This window comes from Cannabis sativa, chromosome X (assembly GCF_029168945.1).
Source record: "Cannabis sativa cultivar Pink pepper isolate KNU-18-1 chromosome X, ASM2916894v1, whole genome shotgun sequence".
Classification (NCBI taxonomy): Eukaryota; Viridiplantae; Streptophyta; class Magnoliopsida; order Rosales; family Cannabaceae; genus Cannabis; species Cannabis sativa.
In genome coordinates, this window is record NC_083610.1 from 17,736,074 (window position 1) to 17,754,211 (window position 18,138).

Below are 18,138 nucleotides of genomic sequence, written 5' to 3' on the forward strand. Positions count from 1 at the left end.
TCAGAACATCGGGTTGCATTTGCCTTGGATTTTGAACACCTAGATTTTGTGGAATTTCTCTATCGACGAGAACTTCCTTTGTATTCCCTGGTTGTTGTTCCTGGGGATGTCCAGGGTTGTTTGCATTGTTCTCTTCAATAGGGACGTATGGTGTCCTCCTATTCCTTGATCCGCAAGGCCTTCCTCGTGGTTGTCTGTTCAGTTTGTTCTACAAGCTGCCATTAACATTCGCACGTGTTGCAATAACTCTCACGCTCCAATTCAACATTTCTTCGGTTAGATTCTGCCAACCTTTGTTGAAGTTGGCAATTTTCTAATTCCATTAAAGGAACATATATAGTAGGATCATATGCCTTTCCATTCCTTCTTCCTAGAATGGTTTCCTTGTTACTAGTTATTTCAAAGTCCCATTCAGGAGGACCTATTTCTGTATTTTAATTACCTGCAAGTTGAGGCCCCTGGGGCTCCTTTTCAAGGCGATGAATAGTTTCTTCATGTTCAATAAGAATGTCTTGGGTTGCATTATTCATAATGGAAACTTTTGTGTCTGGGTAGGGAGATGTGTTTTAGAGTTTAATTATCAAAGACTATCAATGAAAACAGTTAACTCAAAATTTTGTTAACATGAATGGGAGTTGATAATTAATGTTTAGTAAATACTGTATATTTTATATAAATATATTATAATATGAGAGGATTTTTTTTATGTGAGTTTGTAGCTAAAATTTACATACTGGATGAGTCTATCTTTATTTCTATTGTTCTTTATAGATACAATTGATAAAATTTCCCTTAATTTTGGAAAATTAGTTGTCCTTCGTACAGTGTTTGATATGTTATTTATAGGAGTAGGATAGTAGTTATTTTTTATCTAATGTGTATAATAGTTATAAAATATGGACATTTCCTACGTTTCATATATTTCAACTGGTAGGTGGGAAATAACATGTAACCACTTTCATTTTAAATAAGATAACTGCCTTATTTGACTTGGTCTTTGTATTCTGTATCATGCAATTATCGAAGCGCTTGATTGTTTGATGTATGGTCCTTGGGGAATACACCAACCTTTAGATGTGTGTTTCGGGTAACATATTCTTTAGAAAACATATTGATTGTATTTTTGAGGTGATGAACTTGAATAAGCTTAAGCAAATTAAGCCTCTCAATGTTAACAATGTCAACCCCGGGAATGTTCCTAAATTCCTTAACAAGCTTAGCATCTTTAGTCGTATACTAGGAATGTGTTAAGCGACTTGCACTTAATGTTGCAAGTTTATGCTTTACCCCGAGAAGAATGTGTATGGACTTCATACTACGATGAGACTATTTATACCTCGACTCTTTAATTAACTGAGTTAATTTACTCCTTTCGTCGTACACATGTCATGTGGCCAATCTCATTATTTACCGCTCGAAATATGAGTGTAACTTTACCAAAAAATATTAAATTTTTCTTATTTTTATTTTGAGGGGTACGCTGTTATCAAAGTTTAGGAAGCAAAATTGCTAATTTACAAAGATACGTCTGCATTTAAACGAAATAATGAGACATAACCTAATAGAAAGACTAAATTTCTGTAAATGTAAAAGTTCATAGAAAAATTTTAACAAGCCGTATATTTTAAGAGACAAAATCAGAAAGTATCAAAAGATTGCTAATTATTTTTATTTTACTTTTACTTTTATATATATGTTTAAATGATGTATAATTTTATTTTATTTTATTCTAATAAATTTAATATAGTTTTTTATTTTAATTTTTGTTGTATGAATATTTAAAATATATTATTTATGAATATGAGATGGAAAAAAAATAAATAAAAGAAGTTAGCAAAGATTAAAAATATATATTTTATAGCTAGTGCATACTTGAGGGATTACCAAACTGCCAACAAGAATGATGAATCTGCTCACCTTGCCTCTGTCTCGTCCTCGCCATCAACTTCAATTTCTCAGCCTCCGAAAGCCACACAAAATTGGTTGGCTCCACCATCAGGCAAACTGAAACTTAATACTGATGCAGCCTTTGACAAGTCTAATGGAGTTGTAGGTATGGGTGCAGTTTTGAGAGATTCTACTGGTTCTGTCATTGCTGCTTTTGCAAAACCTATTCGTAGCTATTTTAAATCAGAGGAGATGGAAGCATTGTGTTTGGCCAAGAGTTTACAATGGTTAATTTCACTCAATTTGGCAGTAGACTTAATTGAAACTGATGCACTGCTGGTGGTACAAGGATTGAAATCATCTCATATATATAATACTGCATTTCATTCTATTTTAAATGATGTAAACTTACTAGTGTCCAATTTCCCACGAGCACAGATCTCACATGTTCCTAGATCTGCTAATATTTATGCCCATGTTTTGGCTAAATTTGCCCTTACCGTGGATACGGTTTGTTCTTAGTTGGAGGATTTCCACCTCCACTTATGACTGTTATGTAATTGTTTCAAATTAATATAATGATCTTTTCTCAAATAAAATAAAATATATATATATTTTATAAAATAAATTTTTTAAAGTTTTCAATAAAAGTATGGTTATACATCTAACCTAAAATTGTTCAAAAATAAATAAATTAACAATGGAGATGGTAATTGTAGAAAATCATTCGGCATACAAATTTAGTGAACAAAATCATTCGGTATTTCCTTATTGGAATGAAATTTAATTGAAGATATTTACTATTTAGTGATAAATAATGTAAATTCCCTAAAAAAGAAAAAAGAAACTATTTCGTATAAAGATAAGAGGATTCTTATTACTTGAAAAAAAAATTGAAATATTTATTTTTATTATCCAAACCATAAATTTTTTTAAAAACAAAATAAAAAAAAATAATATATAAAGTAATTAAAAATAGAAAATAGAAATAAAGATATTCGATAATTCATTCCAATCCTCCCATCTTAGAAAATAGAAATATTATTAAACTTCACCGCAAGTCTTCCTAGTCCAATACGAACTCTTTACTTCGAAATCAAAAATCCTACTCCTATTCTTCTTCTTCTTCTTCTTCTTTCTTCTATAAATTCTCCAAGCTTTTCCAAATTCCACATCAAAACTCTTCTCTTTCTCTTCCTTCAAACTCCCCAACTTCGTATCACTCTCCTAAAATCAAAACCCATTAATCCTTTCAAAGATGGTGATGCTCAGAATTCGAAGCAGAGATGGACTTGAGCGAGTCACCATTGATAATCCTCACATCAATGTCTCTCAGCTTAAAGCCATCATCCAATCACAGCTTCAAATCCCTTCTCACAATCAAACCCTCTCCACCAACCAGAACCTTCTTTTGTGCAAGACCCATGACGATCTTTCCCGCTTCGTAGACATGGCTGACCCAAATACCACTCTCTCTTCCCTCAACCTCTCTCACGGTTCGATCGTTTTTCTTGCCTACGATGGCGAGAGAACTGTTCCCGGACCGGCTGTTAACCCAGCTGGGTCTTTTGGCCGGAAGATGACCATGGATGATCTCATCGCAAAGCAGATGAGGGTCTCGCGCCAGGAGAATCCGCATTGTGAATTGGTCTCGTTCGATCGCGATTGTGCTAACGCGTTCCAGCATTACGTGAATGATGCTCTTGCTTTTGCGGTTAAGCGTGGTGGGTTTATGTACGGCACTGTTTCGGAGGAGGGGAAAGTGGAGGTGGATTTCATATATGAGCCGCCTCAGCAAGGAACTGAGGAGAATTTGTTGCTTTTCAGAGACCCAGATGAGGAAAAGATAGTGGAAGCAATTGCTGTTGGTTTGGGTATGACAAGGGTTGGATTTATCTTCACTCAAACCATCAGTCAGGATAAAAAGGACTATACTTTATCGAATAGGGAGGTTCTTCAGGCTGCTGAGTTTCACGCCGAAAGTGGCTTGAAGGAATGGGTGACCGCTGTGGTGAAGCTTGAAGTGAACGAGGATGGCGCTGCTGATGTGCACTTTGAGGCTTTTCAGATGAGTGATGTGTGCATTAGGTTGTTCAAGGAAGAGTGGTTTGAGACTGAGTTTGGAGAAGATGCTGATCCCAAGCTCTCAAAGATGAAGAAAGATGTTGTTGTTGGGGTCAAGGACACTAAAGAGGTGGACAATGATTTCTTCTTGGTGGTTGTCAAGATAGCTGATCACCAGGTATGTTTAACTTGTTTTCTCTTTATTCTTTTCATACTTGCATAGTTGGGATTTATATTTATGAGTGTTCTTGTCTTGGTGTTGTATTCCTTCAAATGTTTTGCTATTGTTCCTTTATTGATTATGAGATTAACACGTAGTCTGTTTAGGAAGTGATTTGTAGAAACCTGCAAATGTATGAAATTTAGATTAACCTTAGGATTCAAAACTCTGGTTGCATATTTCTCTCTTTGAATTTCTAGAGATGTAGCCATAAGGAGTAGTGGTGATGACCCACTATTGCTATAGAATCCCAGTTGGAAAGGATTGAATTAATTGAAAAAATGAGAGAAACTTAGTCCACATATAGGTGGTGCCTAAATGGTTAATCTTTGTTATGGACACTAATATTATTGACATTGTGTCGTTGCGTGGGGTTCAGGGTATTTTACGGTAAGGGGAACAATTTTTCACTTAAATAAAATAACTAGGACCTCCGCTTAGTCCTACAATATTTGGGGATCAGAACACTATAACAATTGCTATATAGGTACTCAGAAGGACTCAAACCTTAGATTTTGTTAGAACAAAGTACATACTTGACCATTTTAGCAATTTGAGACCTCCTATTGTATGAACAAATCCACTTATTCATTTGCTATCTAATTTGTCCAATTCCTCCATTGGATGATGACTGTCAGCTCACTAGATCATAGTAGGATTAATCCTATGTTTTATCTCATTATTCTCTAGAAATTCTGACATCTTGCGTCGTTCTAGTTTCAGGTCCAGTGATTAAGCATAACATTGAATTACTTGATTTCTATTTAATTTGTATTGTGATGGAGTACCGGTATGGATTCAGTCTTACTAAAGATGTTTATTATATTAGTTATTAAAACCTTAATGGATGCTGTTTATTTCTAAAAAGAGTTTACTTTGTGATCTAACTTAAGAAAAGACTCTGCACTCGCTGTTTTATCAATAAAATCCCCTTCATCATCTGATAGAAAACCACCCTTTGTTCATGAGTGGATGCCATACTTGCTGGAACTTTGTCTCTGGCTTTTGGCTTCTGCCTTGATATGATAGAAATTTTCCTTTGCTCATGGGAGAAATTGGTTTCAGTTATCTTAAACACCACCTGACATTTGCAACCAAGCCACTCACATGGCTCTGTTAATAGCATGATGTGTTTTGTGAATTCCCATCTTTTTTTGAAAGAAAGATTTGTTAACATTAACTTTCTGGTTGTTTTGTTTACCATATTTTACATGTATAGAAATTGGAAGAGAATCTGTTTTTTTTTTCTTTCTTTAACTTTTGTGCCTATATTGCAAAATAATAGTACTCTCTTGCTCACATGATCTCGAATGAAAATTACAGGGCCCCCTTTCATCAACCTTTCCCATTGAGAACCGGAATAACCCAGTAACAATGAGGGCACTGAAAAATCATCTTGATCGAGCAAAGAATCTTCCATTCGTTAAGCGGATTTCAGATTTTCATTTGCTGCTATTGCTGGGAAGATACTTAGACCTCAATGCTGATGTTCCTGCTCTGGCAGAGTGTGTGCACACAGAGAGCCCCGTTCCCGAAGGCTACAAGCTACTAATTGAATCCTTGGCAAGTGCTTCTGCTTAATTGCTACACTCTGGGAAGCCCTTTTGGAAAATGATTTCATACATATCTATGTGCTTGATCTCATTACCTCATTTGAAGAAGTAATATGTTGCCTTATGATGTTGTTCATCATCACCCAAAAGATGGATTTGAAAGTTATTAGATGCCTTTGTCATAACCATAGCTGATATATATATATACAGTTTGTTTAAGCATTTTTTATTTTAGGATTGTTGCTTATGTTTTGATTATTATAGAATATAAATAAATAGTTTAACAACAATTACAATTTTTTCCAATTTGATTTATCTTTGCCTGTAATACTAAGCAACTATCTCCCCTGTGGATCCTATTTCCTCCAAAGAAAAAAAAAAACACTAGGTGGCTTGGTTGGAGGAATAAATAGAATATTTTTATTTTATTTTTTTTATTTGGTTGCATATTTAAGTATTGATATTTTTATTATTTTGGTAGAATAAATTATTTCATATTGAAATGGAAAGATAGAAAAAAAAGACTATTCCAATTAAGATTAGAAAAAAATTAATAATTTTTGTATGCATTTTAAATTTTATCTATATTTATTAATCATGAGATTAATAAATATAATTTATTTGTTTAGTTCTTTATATAAATAAAAGAAATAAACGGTGTATTGACAAAAAATATATATATTTACATATATAGAAGAGGTTTCAATGGTTACATCAAATATGTAACCATGATAGTTACATTTATTTTTACCCATTTGTTATATGAAGAATAGTTGTTTTGAAAGTAAAGATCTAGGATTAATTGGCTTAAGAATGGGGATAAGAATACCAAATATTTTCATAATAAAACTTCTACTACGAACAAAAATAATTTAATTAGGTCCATCACCCTGGATAATAGTTTTACTATCCATAATTTGCAGGATATTTGTGATAATGTTGTTGGTTTTTACTCAAGTCTTTTCTCTTCTTAGAATGTTGATGTCGATTGTGTTAATGTTATTCTCTCGGGTATTTCTAAGAGTGTTAGTGATCAACATTTCTATTTTTCAACTAAGCCGTTTGATCAAATCGAAGTCAAGCGAGCTTTGTTTCAGCTTTCAGGAGACAAAGCCCACGACCCTGATGGTTAAAACTCTTATTTTTACCAAAAAAATTAGATTGTTATTGGATCTGACCTCTGTAAGGCTACTTTAGATGTTTTAAGCAATGATGCTGACCTGTTGTCCATTAATGAGATATTTCTTGTGTTTATTTTTAAGAATAACAATGCTTCTAAAATTAGAGACTATAGGCCTATAAGTTTATGCTCTACTATAAGGTTATAGCTAAGGCTGTTGCTAATAGCCTCAAACCTGTCCTTAACGACCTCATCTCTCATAATCAGGGTGCTTTTTTGTGTGATAGAGTTATCTTTGATAATATCCTGTTAGCTAATGAAGTCATTAATGCCATTAATAATAGGAGAAGTGACAAAGTTGGTTGGGCTGCCCTTAAGTTGGATATGGAGAAGGCTTTTGACAAGGTTGAGTGGACTTTTATTATGCATTTTCCTAGCCATCTTATTTCCCTTATTTTATGATGTATTTCTACTATTTCTTTTAAGCTTTGCATTAATAACTATTTGTCTTCTGTGATCCTCCCTATTAGAGGGATTAGGCAAGGGGATCCCTTGTCACCTTACCTCTTTCTTCTCGCGGCTAAGGGTCACTCTGCTGCTATTCGTACTGAAGTGCGTACTAATAATTTTAAGGGTATCTCTGTTTGTCGCTCTGCTTTCTCTATGTCTCATCTTTTATTTGCTGATGATAGTCTTCCGTTCACTACTGTTACCTCTCATAATTGTAATACCATAAAAGATGTTCTTCACATTTATAATAAGGCCACTGGCTAGTCTGTCAATTTCTCTAAGTCCTCAGTGCTTTTCTCGCCAAACAGTAGTGTTCAAGACATAACTTTTTTCCTTGATTTCCTGGTCTTGATGGCAAACATTTTATTAATAAATACCTTGGTGTGCCCCAGTGTTTTTCTTATTCAAAAAAATCTTCCTTCCACTATTTTCTTCAAAAAGCCAATAGTAAACTTTCTGTTTGGAATACTAAGCTATTTTCTAAAGTTGGTAAGTAAATCCTTCTTAAAGCGATTATCCAAGCTATCCTTTCTCATGCCATGTCCTGCTTTAGACTTCCTTTATCTACTTGTAGGCAGTTTGAGAAGCTTATGGCTAATTTTTGGTGGGGCTCTTTGGGGAACAATCATAGGAAAATTCTTTGGAAAAATGGTCCTTTCTTTGTAAATCCAAATTTTCTAGGGGTCTTGGTTTCTGTACTATTGTTCACCACAATCAAGCCATGCTTGCTAAGCAGGCGTGGCAGATCTTCATTAACCTTGATTCCCTTCTGGCCACCTTCCTTAAAGCTAAATATTTCAAAAATAATGATTTTCTCCATGCTTCCCTTGGTCACTACCCTTCTTTTACTTGGAGAAGCTTGCTTTGGGGAAGGGAACTCCTCTATAAGGGCTTAGTCTGGAAGGTGGGAAATGGCAAATCTATTCAAATCACTAGTCCTAATTGGATCCCGGACTTGAGAGTTGTATCTTATATAAAAATAATTTTTTTTCATCCTGAGGATACAATTTCTTTTTTCATTAAAGGGGAGGGATTCTAGGATATTGACAAACTTAATTCTTATTTCTCAGAGAATGTGGTTACTTCTATTCTTAGAATCCCTCTGATCTTGCTAGAAAGGGCTGTCTCATTTGGGGGCATCATCCTTCTGGAAATTTTACTACAAACTCGGCCTATCATCATGCTAACCCTACTCTCTCTTTTCCTTCTTATTCTAATCATGGTTTTCTTAAATGCTAGTGGAAAACTGTTTGATTTACTAATATGCCTCCTAAAATGAAGCACTTTGTATGGAAAGCTTTCAATCATTTGCTTCCATTTGGTCTTAATCTCTTTATGGGGAAGGTGCTTGATAACCCTTATTGCTCCATTTGCTCTCTTCATGTCGACACTAATTCTCACTCTCTCCTAAGGTGTTCCAGAGCTGCTAAAGGTTGGTTAACTACAAGATTTGCTCATTTTTTTTTATACTAACAAAGATTGTGATATAAAGGAATTTCTCTTGAGAGGGTTTGAGGTTCTTAATAAAGTTGACTTGCCTTTATTTTTTGGTATCTTGTGGAATGTCTGGAATAATCGTAACAAATTCATTTTCATAGCTTACAAGCCTTCTTTTGCGGATATAAAATTCTGGGTTAACTCTTACTTGCAGAAGTTTTATGTAGCACAAGACAAGCTTATAATCTCATCAGATAACAACAATGAAGAAGCTTCCAACACTTTATTAAATTGTTCTAATGATAGTCTTGCTCAAGACAATGTTCCTCCTCCATTAGGAACTTATAAACTAAGTGTGGATGCTTCAGTTAGAGATAAAGATTGTAAAATTGGCTTTGGTGTTGTTGTTCAGGGCTGTAAGGGAGAAGTTGTTGTAGGTTGTTTCTCTTCAGTTTCCAGTAGACTTTCCCCTCTTTTTGTAGAGGCGGAAGCTCTCTCCAAGACTCTCAACTGGTGTTCAGTAGTTCGATTCTCTATCAACATTATATCTTCAGATTGTCATGTTCAAGTAGAGGGATAGATCATTACTTTCAGATTTAATTTAAAAAATTGATTCTTCTCTATCTCATTTTCCTAATATTTCATTAGATATATTCCGAGAAGTTTAAATGTTCTTGCTCAAAGGGCGTTCATAACTGATTTAGAGGTTGTTAGAACAGTTGTATTTCAAACTTTAATCTTTGATCATTGTAACTTTTTTTTTTCTTTGTGTATTGCTATATTTTAATGTTACATATCTCATTTTTGTTTGTTTTTTTTTTTTTTTTAAAAAAAAACTATTGAATGGTTATAAAAGACAATCTCTTATTTGATTCATGTGTCTCAATCTCAATTTGGTTCGAACTCAAATAATTTAGTCTCAATTAATTGTATGTTCATTCTTTTGCTTTCTTCCACGTGTCATCTTCATCCTTTAATTTTACCTTTGTCACACTAAACAATGCCATAGCATATTAGATTCTCTGAATCTTATGTTGTCTCTTGATTATTGTATATATCTAGGGGAAATAATGTTATGTAATACAATTTTCAATTTTTAAAAATCGAACACTTGTGTCCTGTATAAATTATTTCTTATTGTCTTCTATAGATGTACAAAAGGTTTCACATTCAAATCTGGTGCTTGTGAATTTTTTTTCTTACATCTTATTTTTGAATCATTAATTTTTGTATAGAACTTGCAAGTAAGTTTTCCAAAAAACAAAAGTTCAAAAAAGAAAAGGTTAAATAAGTAATAATAATACAAACATTGCATAGAAATGTAAATAACAAGAGTTGACCAAAAAAAAAAAAAGGAAAAAAAAACACTCCATGCATTACATATTGTCCCATAACTTGAAATAAAATTCCAAAACATTTTTTGTTTGATACACACAAAATCCAAACTTTGAATTCAATTAATTTGGTGCTTCTAATTTATGGAAAAAGAACCAACATCCTAAAGGGGTCCCCAATATTGTTATGCAAAGTGACAAATAATTTGGAAATTGAATGGTAATAATATAACTTTCAAAACAATATCGATATTATACTATAATTATAATAATTATATATAAATTGCCTTTAATCACGCGGACATAAAAAGGATTTTTACCTTTCAATATTGGAAATATAAAAGTTTGTCCGAAGTTGGAGGGTCCAATCATAATGATTATAAATATACATGATTTATTTTCTTAAATCAAGTTGTATGTGACGTACCCATTAGGCTAATTCTATGGAAATTATTAAACTTTGTATTCTCTATTAATTCTTGTGAGAGTGATATGTTATAATTTGGTTACAATTGCCATTAATGACTTTGAACTAGGCATTTGAGTTATTATGCCTCATTATTGAATGAAGATACATATTAAATTTTAAAACGCCGCAAACTGAAAAGAAAACAACATACGTAGTGGCATTATTGTAATTAAATAGATTTCAGAGGTCGAAAACATAAATAATAAACTGATAGAATAATTTCAAACGAGTGGCCGTTGGAAAAGTTTTAAAAACAGAGAGAGAATTATTTTAATATTATTATTATTTTTTTTTTAATTTTCGAATGCAATTAAAGAGAACTGAAAGAACCATTCAAACCAAAGCTCAATTTCAACAGCTATCTTCTTTCTCTCTCTATAGTTCTCTCTTTCTAGAGAGAGAAACTCTCGTGTAGTTTACAGATACAGAGATAATGACGGGGCTGATTATGGTGACCAGGGGTGGTGGGTGTGCTGGTGGTGATGATGGTGGTAGCGGTGGTAATGGTGGAAGTGGAAAGGGTTCATTGAAAAGCTCAGAAGAAGACCAAAACCAACTCTCATTGGTGACGTTTCTCTTGGCTGCTCTGAAGAAATCTATGGTGGCTTGTCGTGTCGAGAGAGGTGAAGATGTAATCTCCAGTACCGTTCATCAGATGGAGATTGGATGGCCCACTAATGTCCGTCACATAACCCATGTGACCTTCGATCGCTTCAATGGCTTTCTGGGTCTTCCTGTTGAGTTCGAGGTTGAGATCCCTGGTCGAGTTCCCAGTGCTAGGTAAGTGTTCTCAAATTTAATAAGGAATTGTTTTTGTTCGAAGTATACTACTAGTTGAGCTGCGGTAGATTAGATTTTTGAGCTGAGATTTAGCTCTTGTGGCTCTTGAGAGTTGAAATTTATGTCAGTTTGGAGCTGAAGTACGGATCTATTGGTTGGTTTGAGGTTAAAAGGGTTTGAGATTTAGCATTTAACCATAAATTTGTCTGATGAGAAAGATTAGCAGATGTAGATGAAACGATAAACTGAACTAAGCAGAAGAGTTATGTTCATATATTCGTTACAGTTACTATTGCTAGAGATTCATGCATACAAGATCCTTATGAACATTTCTACGATTCTATAGCAATGAAAGTGATACTAGCACTATTATAATATCTGCTTTAGTTAAATAATACTGTTCATATATTTGCTTGCACGATTCTTATGATTTGAATATTCTTCCAATTTACAGTGCAAGCGTCTTTGGGGTCTCCGCCGAATCAATGCAATGCGGTTATGATTCAAAAGGGAACAGTGTCCCTACTATTCTCTTGCTAATGCAGGAGCGCCTTTACTCGCAAGGAGGTTTAAAGGTTGTAATAAATTTCATCATATCTATGGAATAATTAAACCCCTAATTTTCATGTGTCACGAGTTTACTTGGGTGCCCATAAATTCGTATATTTATTGAAAAGGTTCTTATTGGTATTTGAATGATTTATTATTCGGTGCAGGCAGAAGGAATATTTAGAATAAACCCAGAAAATAGTAAAGAGGAACATGTGAGGGACCAACTGAACAGGGGGAATGTGCCAGATGACATTGATGTACATTGTTTGGCTGGATTAATTAAAGCTTGGTTTAGAGAGCTTCCTTCAGGTGTACTAGATGGACTTTCACCTGAACAAGTTCTCCAATGCAACAGCGAAGAAGAGTGCGCAGAGCTTGTGAAGCAACTAAAGCCTACAGAGACAGCATTGCTCAACTGGGCAGTTGATCTCATGGCTGATGTTGTTGAGGAAGAAGAGTACAACAAAATGAACGCCAGAAATATTGCTATGGTTTTTTCTCCAAACATGACTCAAGTATGATAAAAACAGCTATCCCAAATGATGTTTACTTTGTTTTCCTATTAACTAGTAATATTATTAATGAACCTCAGATTGACCAACTCTTTTTCTTGATCACCAGATGTCTGATCCATTGACGGCTCTGATGCATGCGGTTCAAGTGATGAACTTGCTCAAGACTCTCATCACTAAAACACTAAGAGAGCGCGAAGAGACTGCAACTTCTGGAGGATATTCACCCATGTCATCATGCTCTTCTGATCATCATAGCGATGAAGATTTTGATAGTCAGCAAGAGCTGGACACTAGCAGTGAAACCAGAGGGCGTGCACCAGATTATGATGAAGATGACAATTGCAGCCATGGCAGTGAAGAAGAAGATGAAGATGATGATGATGGCGGAGCTCATTCACTCGGTGAGACAGAAGAATGTTTTTTGAGGCAGCTGGATCACAACAAAGCTGTTACCATAACCAGCTCCGCTGATCAATCAGTCGGTGATTTGCAACAAAACTATGCTGCCAATCATGCTAAATCTTGCACTCCCTGGAGCCACATGGAGGACTCTGGTGTATCTTTCAGTGAAAGCAAAGAGGAAAATTCAGGCTTGACTACATGTGAGGGGGAAGAAGTAGAAGACTCTGGCAAAAGCTTGGTATGTTTTGAAAAGAGGATTAATGATAAAGAGGGATCATCAATAGACAGCAGCTTCTTCAAACATGAACAAAATCAAAACATTGAGACTAGTAGGAGACAATGACAAACGACCATAGTTTGCATTTGGTGAGAATCTTTGATCTGACCCAATGCTGTTGACGTCTGAAGAATGGTAGAAGAATTAATTAATTTGCTTAGCTCTCTACTTTTGGTTTGTTTCTGTAAATTAAGAAATGTGTGCTGTTGTTCAGCAAAGAGGGGTTGACTGAACTAAGCATGCATTTCCATTAAGCTTGTGATTGGTCTGTGACTCGTGAGAAATTGAAAAGGGTTTCAGCTTTGGGCTGAACCCTTACTTTACCACCTTAAGGTTCATGATGTGTGTACTAATTAGGAAGGAATTTTCTAGCCATCGACATTATTTTGATTGGAATGAATTAGTGTTAAGTCAGTTTCTCTAATGTATGTAGTATGTACCATATTAGAATGTGGTAACCGTTTATATTGTTACCTTGTGTTGAAAAAAAAATGTGGTTGTTGTTGTGCTTGACTTTTTTAGTATAAGTAAGATATCATGACATTCAATTTGGTACTCCATTCTCATGCTCAATTCTCATGTTCATAATTGGTAGTGGTGCCTCACCTTACTCAATTGTCAACTATGTATAGTATAATCATTTTCATTTACCATTTTTTAGAAAGAAAAAAAAAAAACTAATTACAATAGTAAAAAGTTAAAAGTTAATATAAGTGCATCACCAATAGAATATCATATTTTAAGAAAGTTTAAAATAATGATACTATAATACTGTGCTAAAATTTGTGTTAAATTTGTTATTTTGGACTTTGTGTTTTGTAAAAATTATTAATTAGACCATTTATTTTGTTAAATGACAAAATAGACCCTATATTTTTTAAAATGGTATAAATAAAGCTCCGAGCTTAATTTTTAACAATTTTTTTAATATAATCGACTTGAAGACAATTCCTAACACGAACAAATGCAATAAATGTTACTACTTTTGTCACAACACCTCTAGATCGATTTTTTATTAAGTTATATTATGATAGAAAATCAGTTCAAGGTACTATTTAGTATTATTTTGAAGAATACTGGGTCTAATTTGTCATTTATCATAACATATGATCTAATTAGTAACTTTTATAAAATACAAGGTCTAAAATAGTATTTACTCTATTAAATATGACCAAACAATAAATGCAACATTTTGTACGATAGGGTTTCGTGATGTAGATTAATTCAAATTCTCAAATTAAAATTAAATAAATACAATATTTCTATTTATAATTTTGATAATTTAATTATTAGTGATAAGATTTAGTTGTTAAGATTTATTATAATGATAATGATAAGGTTAAAATCAAGCTTATTATAATAACAAATATATAAAAAATTATTTTATATAATATTTTATTTTCAATATATTTTATTTTCAAATATAAATTTATATGTATTTGATATAAATAATTTATAGTATTTTTATATTAAGTTTTATCAAATGTAAAAAAAAAATAGAAACTAGAAAAATTCTAGGTTGATGTTGTTTGTTAATATTAAAATAAAATATAAATTATTTTTTTTAAAAAAAATAAGAGATTCAATAATTATTCATTTTATTATAATTAATTTATTTTAAATATTTTTATTTTTCTAATACATAATAAATAAGTAAATATGGTTTTAGTATAAATAAATTTATTATAGTCTTTTAATCAAAATAACTTTTTCTAAAAGTTGGGTTAGAGCAGCTTTAGCTTTTAGCTGTAACTTATCCAAAAATTCTTCAAAAAGCTATTTTTTGACTGTTTACTAAACACTTTTTTTATCACATAAATTTTAAAAAGTAACTTTTAGTTTTTCCAAAAGCTGTACCAAACGGGCCCTTAATAACTAATTTGACTGCTGAAGTTAATTGGAAGAAGCAGAAGAAATTATAAAGTATAAACTTAACTTACTAAAAGGGGTCTGTTCAGGTCTATTTTTACCGTTACTATTTTTGTGGATTAATGGTATTTTTTTTTTTATTAAACTAAGAACTTTATTATGAGGTGCTTAATATTATTATTGGGGTATCAACTTAAGTCCCATATTGGTAGAATATGTTTATCTTGAATATAAATGTTCTACATACTTCATTAGTATGAGACTTTTTGGGAAGGTGCCTAAAAATAAAATCGTGAGGGTTTAGGCCCAAAGTGGACAATATTATATTAATGTGAGAGTCAAGCTAAGGTAGCGGCCCGACAAGGTAAAGAATTAATAGTCAAGAGTTGTCTTGAATATAAGTGTTCTACTTACTTTATTGTGCCCAAAAACAAAACCGTGAGTGTTTAGACCAAAACGGACAATATCATACTAATGTGGGAGTCAAAATAAGGTAGCAACCTCACAAAGTGGAAGAGCAAGGCCAACAATTATAAATATATGAGCATAGCATAAAGTTATTGGACACTTTTATGATTCTATGGCATTGTATTATTTAAAGTGACCTTCTCCATGTGTTGATATAATATACATGTTTAGTTAAATAACAATATTAGGCTAGTTTATAAATTAATCATATCATTGAGATTATGGCTAAAGGGTTGATTATTTTAACTCTTTTACTCTAAATGGGTAGTTTTTCATTGAAGTTCATTTTTTTTTTTAATTTACAGTGCAAGCGTCTTTGGGGTCTCAACTGAATCAATGCAATGTTGTTATATGATTCGAGAGGGAACAATGTGCCTACTATTCTATTGCTAATGCAGGAGTGCCTATACTCACAAGGAGGTTTGAAGGTAAGCAATTTAACCCCATCTTCTTTAATAAACCATTAGTTTTACTTCTACTCATAAATTTTATTATCTATTTTAAAAAGGTTCATATTTGTATCTTTTTGTGGCTGAAGTTACATTAGTATTTGAATGACTTTTTATTTGGTGCAGACAGAAGGATATTCAAATGGCTCTAATACCATGTTGAGAATTATGAAGTTCCATCTCAAAACCAATTGACAATGAGTGGAGTAGCCCATGTTCAATACTCTACCATTTCTACTATTTATTCTATGTGAGACAATATCCATAATAGGATTAATCAAATCTTGGTTTAATGAGCTTCCTTCAGGAGTACTAGATGGACTTTCACCTGAACAAGTTCTCCAATGCAACAGCGAAGAAGAATGCGTCGAGCTTGTGAAGCAACTAAAGCCTACAGAGACAGCATTGCTCAACTGGGCAGTTGATCTCATGGCTGATGTTGTTGAGGAAGAAGAGTACAACAAAATGAATGCCAGAAATATTGTTATGGTTTTTTCTCCAAACATGACTCAAGTATGGTAAAAACAGCTACCTCAAATGATGTTACTTTGTTTTCCTATTAACTAGTAATATTATTAATGAAGCTCAGATTGACTAACTCTCTTTTCTTGATCACCAGATGTCTGATCCATTGACGGCTATGCATGCGATTCAAGTGATGAACTTGCTTAAGACTCTCATCACTATGGAAAGGAAAGAAAACAATTGTCATTCTATTCCTTTGTTTGGTTGAATATTAAAGTGTTGGAATATCATTCCAATGGAATGACCTTTCCACTATTTTGGTGGAATGATAATTCCATTTTAAAATGGAATAAAAGATTATTCCAATGTATTATAAGAAAAAAAATTAATAATTTTTTTTATGCATTTTTAAATTTTATTCCATTCCATTCCTAATCTCATTCCCATTCTTATTCCCATTCCTATGTTTTTATTCCTCCAACCAAACACCACCTAAGAAAGCGCGAAGAGACTAAAACTTCAGGAGGATATTCTCCCATGTCAGCTTGTTCGTCTGATCATCAAAGCGATGAAGATTTCAATAGTCATCAAGAGATGGACATTAGCAACAAAACTAGAGGGCATGAATTGGATTATGATGAAAATGTCAATTACAGTGAAGATGATATGGTGATGGAGTTGGACAACAACAAAGTTGTCACCTTAGATCATGACAAGTCATGCTCTCCATGGAGCAACATGGAGGAATCCAGCTTGTCCTTCAGTGAAAGAAAACTCAGGCTTGACTACAAGTGAGGAAGGAGAAGAAAAGCATGGTATGCATAGAAAAGAAGATTAATGGCAAAGAAAGAGGGAATCATCAATTGTTTTTTCATGCATGAACAACATTGAAATGGAGAGACTAGTAGGAGAGAAAGACACTCGACCATGATCTAACTAACTCAACACTATTGTCATTCTCAACACTATTTTTGGTTGATTTGTGTAAATTAAGTAATGTGTAGTCCTGTTCAGCAACAAGGGCTTGACTGAACTAAATATGTTGTTAAAATTAAGGTTTATAGAGGTAGAAAAGGGTTCAGTTTTGGGCTGAAGCCAATCCATACATACGTAGGAATCAACTTGCTAACCTTTGACATAATGCATCAAATTAGAATGAATTAGTGTCAAAGTAAGGTAATGTACCATATTAGTGTATATGGTAATTGTTTTAAAAAGTCTTGTCGGTAAAACCTTATTATTGAGTGGTAGTTTTCTTTGCTTGACTTTTTATGAATCGTATCATTCAAATTCAACGTGGTACTCTACTTTGGTGTATCTATTCTCGTGCTCATTATTAATGTCTCTCATTACTCAAATGTTAAGTAAGTTAAGTATATACCCATTAACTTTCCCTTTCACATTTTACTTTCTATTTAGGTAAGAAAAAAAAAAATCCTTCAATATAATAATGAGATGATTAATAACCAAAAAAAAAAAAGGAAATACTTAAAAGGCAAACTCATATTAATGCAACACAGAATGTCAAATAACTAATTACATTTAAAAACAAATAAAAATAAAAGGCAATTCAACAAGTTTTTTTTTGAGAAAAATTCAACAAGTTAAATATTGCTTCATTATTTATTTGATTAGGTATTCCAAATGAAATAGATAGATAAATCTTAATGTGTTTTGTTAATGTATTAAAATGAGACAACTGAAAATATGGGCCCTCAATTTAAATTTTCAAAATATATATGTGAAAATTTTGAAAAATAAATAAGT

At 33.0% G+C, this 18,138-nt stretch overlaps 2 protein-coding genes and 1 pseudogene across 2 annotated transcripts; all 3 read left to right on the forward strand.

Annotated features, from left to right (window-relative positions):
* Positions 1 to 2,882: 2,882 nt before the first annotated feature.
* LOC115720495 (NPL4-like protein 2) lies at positions 2,883 to 6,161 on the forward strand. The gene is made up of 2 exons (XM_030649655.2): positions 2,883 to 4,129; positions 5,495 to 6,161. The coding sequence occupies exons 1-2, from the start codon at positions 3,146 to 3,148 to the stop codon at positions 5,750 to 5,752; spliced, it is 1,242 nt and encodes a 413-aa protein (XP_030505515.1). The 5' UTR covers positions 2,883 to 3,145; the 3' UTR covers positions 5,753 to 6,161.
* A 4,705-nt stretch (positions 6,162 to 10,866) lies between these two features.
* LOC115720638 (rho GTPase-activating protein 2) lies at positions 10,867 to 13,534 on the forward strand. The gene is made up of 4 exons (XM_030649833.2): positions 10,867 to 11,374; positions 11,829 to 11,949; positions 12,091 to 12,441; positions 12,548 to 13,534. Exons 1-4 carry the CDS (start codon positions 11,028 to 11,030, stop codon positions 13,184 to 13,186), a joined length of 1,458 nt encoding a protein of 485 aa, XP_030505693.2. The 5' UTR covers positions 10,867 to 11,027; the 3' UTR covers positions 13,187 to 13,534.
* A 2,144-nt stretch (positions 13,535 to 15,678) lies between these two features.
* LOC133032073 (rho GTPase-activating protein 2-like) lies at positions 15,679 to 17,980 on the forward strand (annotated as a pseudogene).
* Positions 17,981 to 18,138: the final 158 nt, after the last annotated feature.